The sequence below is a fragment of the Sylvia atricapilla genome, chromosome 2 (genome assembly GCF_009819655.1).
Source record: "Sylvia atricapilla isolate bSylAtr1 chromosome 2, bSylAtr1.pri, whole genome shotgun sequence".
NCBI classification, from domain to species: Eukaryota; Metazoa; Chordata; class Aves; order Passeriformes; family Sylviidae; genus Sylvia; species Sylvia atricapilla.
Window position 1 is genome coordinate 98349603 of NC_089141.1, and position 7158 is coordinate 98356760.

The following is a 7158-nucleotide window of genomic DNA, read 5'->3' on the forward strand; positions in this document are numbered from 1 at the left end:
TCAGAGACACTCCCCAGGTCTATCACTGTGCGTTTCTCTCTAACAAAAACCAAGGAAGGGTTGGCATGGGGAGAACACCTCTGCAAAAGGAAAAGGCTCTGAGTCTGTTTAACTTGGAAGTGGCCACTTGTTCCTTTCTCTTGCCTGTCCCCCAACACTTTATTTATAATGTGAAGCAGCAGAATTGAGGAGGAAAGCAATGAGATTTTCATTCTCAGAGATCAAAAATTGCAGCCTCATTAGAGAGGCAGTTTTAGTGTTGGAAGGCAGAAGCAGCTCTGATGGATTGTTGGCTTTTCTTGGCAAAAAAATTTGCCTTAGCTCAGATGAATACAGGACATAGCCCTTCACATCTAATTTTAAAATTCTGGAAAAAGTAGTTTATGTCTGCTGCTGCTCTATGAGAGGAAAAATTTGAGGGGGAGAGACAGAAAGAGAGACAGTGAAATTTGTGGTTCTCTAGCTGAGAGGTTCCAAAACGTAAGAGGCTGTTGGGACAAGAACTTCAATAAGGAATTTTAAAGAATTTTAAAAAAAATCTTAAGAAAATAATTCTCAGTCTTCAGAAAATCCACATGGAAATCTAATTCTTCTATGAGGACTTCATAGGTTAGCGTCCTGAACCAAGCCACTGGAAAGCAATTTGACATCAGTTCAGCTCTGGAGCCAAGCCCTGCTGGACACCTGTGTGGCTGTGCTGCCCCTGTCTGAGGCTGCCCACAGCTTCCCACCATGAGCCTGTGCTCCAGTTGGGTTTCTGACTGCCAGACATTCGATGTTCAGGCTGAAACGTTCCATACCAGATGTCTGCCTCAGAATTATTTTAATAATTTCTTGCTCTCTCTGTCAAAATGGCTGGACCACAGTAGAGGATGAAGCTCCTCCTTTATCCATGCAAAAAAATATTTCTGTTTCCCTACAGTGAATCACAGATAAGAATTTTTGACACCTAAGGAACCCTTTTTTTTTGGCTCAGATGTGTCTACTGCTATCTTTGAAAAAAATCTACCCAGATGTGAAAGAGTAGAACAGAGCACAGCCCTCCCAGGGCTTTGCAGCAGTCAGGTCCTGTGCTGGTTCCAGTCCATTCAGGAGCAGAGCAGGACATGGGTGCAGGCCACCCATGGGTGCAGGTCCAGCCTATGGGGCTGAGAGCACAGGACCTGCCCTTCTTCCCCCTCAGGCCACAGGGGTCTGGCATCCAGGAACAGGAAGCTACTGAATTTGCCTCTGGGACATGAAGGAGATGAACACTCAAAGGAGGAGGGCAAGACCTGGCCAAGGAGGCTGAGATTGTCTTTGAACATCAGAACAAGAAATGGGTGAGGAAAAGGAAAGCTGGGACAGTTCAAACCACAGAAGTTAAAATCAAAGAAGGAAGCTATGGATGGAGAAGGGAATGGAGGAACTATGGTCTGATATGACTGGAAAACATAAATGTCCATTAGGGCTGTCTCTGAGGAGCTTGGACAAAACTCCTGAGGGTCTGTGAGAGAAGGATGTCCCCATCCAGGAGGAAGCAAGTGGGAAGGAGAGTAACACTTGGATAGCACGAACAAGAGACCAATTGGAAAACTGAGTCCCTGAGTCCTGGAGGTGAGGGAACACAGGTCAGGTGCTGGGAGTAGAACAGGTTGGGAATGGAGAGAGGAAGGAAGAGCTCTGACAGGCAAGGAATACATGTATATGGTGGGGAAATGGGATTCATGTGCTCAGAAGAGGATGGAGCTTTTGAATGGTTACAAAAAGCCAACTGCCATGGAGATGCTGAATCACTGCAGCTTGTATATAAGCTTTTTAACATTCATACCTTTTATCAGGATAGTTGAAGGGGAAAAAGAGAGTATTTAAACCCTTAGCTTCCTGAAACTCTATTGCACGATAGCACACTGATACCACCTGATGGTTTAAAGCATAAAGTTTTAAAATTTCAGGTGTGCTGGGCAGAGCTCACCAACTTGGATTCATATAACAGGGGGCAGAGCAGGTTGCTCATGCTTAACCCTTCCTAGACCTCACTGGTTTTGTATTACCTGCATCTGACCTTGTGGGTTTTATCCAGGCAATGCTGCTGTTGAGCTTAAAGAATTTTTTTAAAGGAGATATATGCACCTTAAAAAGGGTAGGTGAATGCAACGCATCATTTTGGTGTACTGCAAATTCAGTTTGAGGTGCAAATGGTAAAAAAATAGTCATAACCCTGTGTACCATCCAATACTGTAAGATGAAGAAATTTTCTGGTATATTTCTTCATATGTACACACACAGAAGCCCACAGGGCATACAGGAGAAAACAACCCAGAAAGCTAACACTCTATGTAAAACATTAAAAGATAGATGAGCAGTTTAGCCAAACCCCTCTGTCTATACCAAAAGAGACAGAACAAGCAGAAAGCCAGTCTTTTCCTTTTGGCAATCAGCAGCCAATGCAAGTGAAACACAGCATTTGAGTGTGACACCTTTTGAGTGTGACACATTTTGAGTGTGACCTATAAGATCCCCTCAGGATACTCTTGGAAACTCTCAGTGAGCTGTTTCAAGAACAGCAGCCTGTGGCTAAGCTGGCTGCTTGACAATGGTAACCAAATTTCCGTGGAAATAATCACAATTGTACCTATGTCAGATGGACAATCCCATCACAGTGAATGAACTGCAACCAGAATAAACTAACAAGAAGAGCTCTTGCATTTACTCTAGGCAAAGTGGATATGGATTCAAAGTTTATAATTAAAGGGCTTTCTAGTGGTTTTACAATTGTGCTGAATAAACTAGTGTCCCACATGTGGCTACAATTATCACCCGTGTTAATTATAGAATTCTGGTACTATTCTGCATTAGAAAGCACATTCTGATTTAAATAGTGATTCTCACAAGTACAAAACTGGTGATTTGTCATACAGTGCACAAAGTTAATGTATTCAACAAAGCTTATTACTCTGGTCCTAATGCCTTCAAAGAATTGATTGCTGAGAGTGTAAATTAAACAGTTGTGAACAGTCAGCAGGCATCAGTCATCCTGAGGCACACATTGCTCACCAAGGCTGACTTATTGGGCTGGCAACAGTAGTCTGAAATTAGGCACACAACTTAGCATTTCTTTTCTAAAGCCCAGGTCAGCATGCAGCAGGCTCACAGACTAGTGTGTGGTCATTGCTTGCAGGCAGGTTTTCTGCAGTGAAAACAAAAATATTAGCTTGTTTTTCTCTGCTAGGGAAAAACAAATAATTTGTTCTGGACCACACACTGAATTAATCATTTTTGGACAGACTGCACATGTAGAAACTTGTTCCAGTTTTTGTTCTGATTTTTCTAAATTATTGTCCTGGATGTTCTCACATTGTCTCTAAGTCAGATCTGAAAAATCCTACTCTCATGGTGAGGCTTCAGCTTAAATATTGACAATAGTAAATTTCATATACTATAATCAGAAGAAAAGTTAATTTGCAGGCAATGTGCTCTACTATTACTAGTTGCCGTTTATTTTAAAATCCCATATAACTTTTTCTAATGAAGGAAAAGAAACACGTGTCTCTGATATCTGGCAAACAAGTGAACAACTGATGAACACGTGTTTTTACAGGGAAAATTTCAATGCCAGCATATTAATTCCTGCAATTATAAATACCTGAAATGAAAAAGTGTATTTATCAAATCTTTTAAATACTCTTAATTGTGCTTCTTTTTCAGATTTTTTCTTTTATTTTGCATGACTGAAACTAAAATTTTAACTCAAGAATAAAGTATACAACAAGTACTTAATTACAAATAAAAAGGTAGTATAATATTACACAGAGAATATGGATTTAAATTCCTTGTAGATTCATTTTCCTCTATGGCTGCTAAACATCTCTGCAATTAAACCATCATCAAAGAAAAAAAAAAACAATAACCCATTACCGAAACAGCAAAGAACCCACTACCTTGCACAGTAAATGTAGCTAATTCTAGAAATCTGCATTATTAAGAATCACAGTAAATAAAGTTCACTTACCTTCACAGATCCATTCTCATAGTCAGATCCTTGCAGCAGATGTAGAAAAGAAACTATGAAAATATTCACAGTTGCCCACGGTTTGTACATTCTGATGTGTAAAATCCACAGGTTACTACGCAGTCGTTGTTGTACAGCTGGAAGTGTCTGTTGCAAAAGGCATTTCTCTACCACCAACACAGAAAAGCTTCCAGAATTTCTCTCATAAACTCACAAAGGATTCCAACATCTGAGAGTAAATATCTGTCTCTTTGCTGCTCAAAACAATTGTAAGTTCCTCTAGAGAATGTAATTTCTTAGAGTAGATCCTAGATACACTTGAAATAAAATCATGATAAGGTTTTAAATAGATATATATCTGTATGTATACACATACGCACTCACAATCAATCAGGTATGGATTCCAGTTTGTGAAGTTAATTTATCTTCCATCAAGGCACAAAGAGACATACAAAATCCATCTGTGGTCCAGAAAATGTAAGAAATCTACTCGATTCTGTGCTCTGTGTTACAGCAGGCTTTTAAGATGGGAGTGTAATGGCCAGTGTTTTGAGCCGAGAGCTGTAATCCAACTCTGTATGAAAACTTTTTTCACAACCTTCATGGAAGCTTGCAGAAGCATGTGTCTTAAATCTGATACAGACTTTGGCAGTAACACAGGCAAATTTTGGCTCAAATCCCATTTTTTTCCTACCAATAGCATAGCAGTTTTTAAACTAACTGATGCAATCTAAACTCCCATTATTTTAAAGAAGATTACCTGAAACATGAAACTTCAGCACACGTTCTTACACCACACACATATTTTATGTTACTTCTCTGAAAGAAAAAAGAAAGAGGGAGGGAAAAGAGAAAGACTGACTTTATTTCATGTTTTCTATTTTATGTTTTGTATGGGTTTCTGAGTAAATTTTAAAAACCAAAATTAAGAACTGTCTTTGACAACAAACAAGATTTTGATTTTTTTAAAAGAAAGCTCATGAAGCTACAGATATATAAAAGGACAAAACCTCTTTTTATTGCAACAAAACGCAACCAGCATTTTTGCTCCAAGATAAGGACATATTTTCTTTGTATATTTCTGCAGTTTCAAACAGAGATTTAAAAACAGAGATCAATAATTTAAAATTATAGCAGAGACAAAGACTTCGATGATTACCCATGTTAAATCTATATTGCTGTACTCATATATATTGTGTTCAGGAGAATAATTGCACTCTCACATGTTTTAATGTTTGCAGAATCAGACTCCACAGTTGTTAACATAAACAGTCAAGTACATAGTACTTCAGAGTCCTGGTTTCCTATCTTTGATGTCCAAACAAACACTGTCTTAAATACAAGTTACACTTCTCTACCTACCATTAGGTTGAATAATTTCTTCAGTATTGACCACAAATCGACCTTAGCAAGAAAATTATTTTAATCTAGTCTTTCCAGTTGTTATCTGTTAACTGTCATTAGATTTTTAAAAAATATATAACTCTACTATTTTTAGCTTTGTTTTTTCCCACTTGTTTTTTGAAAGCAATCTATTTCTCTTTTTTGGCTTCCTCCCCCACCCACCGCACACTAGTTAGTACAAGGACAGCAAGAATTTCACCTCTTTGAAATGAGAGGGAAAAAGCCTCTTTGTCAATGTACCTGCTGCTCCCCCTCATACCTCCCCTGCACCCAGCTGCCAGAGATATTCACAGTTTTGCACACCCCATGCTCCAAGGGTCATACTGTGTCTGTACTGTAGGTTATAATTCAAACTCTTTAAACTATTTCATTTTCATTTTAAATTACTGTGTTGTCTAAAGCTTACGTACAGTCACCTTGACCTCATTTAATGTCTCTGTTTTGCTTCTGATACTAATATCCATCTCCTTGCAGGAGCTGAAAGCCTGCTGAAAGAAATGGATAAGCCTCAGCCTCGGATACACAGCTTCCGAGCAAGGGATCAAACCAAAAATAACCTCTGTAGGCTCAGGACTACGTGAAAATAACTTTCTATCGACCTGTAGTTAACTGGAGGGAGTGTCTGGCCATACTCACCTCTCATTTATCGGATCATTTGGAGCACAGACACGGAACCACAGGAGAATCAAGAAGCAATATTTGCTCTCACGCCTTAAAGCCTGGCAAGTGGGATCCTTACACAGCCTGTCTCCAGCAGAGTCCAGGGATGAGCTGCTCTGTTCCCTGGTAGGGCTGGTGCCAAATGCCCATAAACTGCCCTTAAGGGACTGTAAGCAGTCTTGCATTAGAAGATTAAGGCTGTTTGGTTTGGAAATGTTGGAGGAAAACACTTCAGTAATATTTTCTCCATGTTGTGGTTCGTCACTGTTACTTACCAAATTCAGCTCTGAATTACAAATACATTTGGAAAGATCAGGCCTTTATCTTCCTCAAAGCAAACCATTCATCAGGAAAGGTCATCCACCTCTGGCTTCAGGGGGCTTTTTGGCAGGAAGACTGCACTGACCCTCAGGCACTGAATCAAGCTCCTTTATACAAGAGCAAGTTAGACGCTGCAGGCAGAACACAGAAAGTAGCTAGTCTCTCCCTTAGGACTCAGACACAAAGACTAGCAAATAAAGCAAAAAACCCTCTTGTTAACTGCAGAGGTCTCTAAAGCTGGCTCAAAGCTGTTAGTGAAAACAAGGGCAAAGCAAGAGAAACTCAGATAATAAATTTCTGGGAAACTTTTCACCATCTGTGTCACTGTGCTCATCCCATTCCCTATAGTTCTTGTCTCTCTCCTCAATTCCGGATAAGAGTCAGTTTTCTCTTCAGCACCACCTCAGCTCTGCTCCTTACACAGCTTTCTTATGATTTTTCCTGCCTAGTGTTTGAGGACAATTTAAATACTTTTGTGTTGGAACTCAAGTCTCAGAAGTATGGTGAGATTATATTGCAGTCTGCCTGCAACAGCAGTGAACAGACTTGCTGTCTGGCCAGACACCTCTGTTTTCATTTAATTTATGAACATAAGTTAACAATACACACACGCTCTAGTTTCTTCTTTTATTTCAGTTTGCTGTTGTAGAACCACCTGCTCAGTTCTGTGCAGGGTTTGGAGTTTGTACTTCTTTTAAAATCTAACACTGTCTAAAAAGGGGCTTAAATAAAATTTATGTGACTATTTAAATTACTTTTGTAACTGAATAATGAGCTCGACA

At 39.5% G+C, this 7158-nt stretch overlaps 1 protein-coding gene across 1 annotated transcript in view; it reads right to left on the reverse strand.

Annotated features, from left to right (window-relative positions):
* VEGFD (vascular endothelial growth factor D) overlaps positions 1-4598 on the reverse strand; it is a 30759-nt gene extending 26161 nt beyond the window's left edge. The window contains exon 1 of the mRNA XM_066313902.1: positions 3992-4598. Within this exon, the coding sequence (XP_066169999.1) occupies positions 3992-4081 (90 nt within the window). The 5' untranslated portion in view covers positions 4082-4598. The remainder of the gene's footprint in view (positions 1-3991) is intronic.
* Between the last annotated feature and the right edge of the window lie 2560 nt (positions 4599-7158).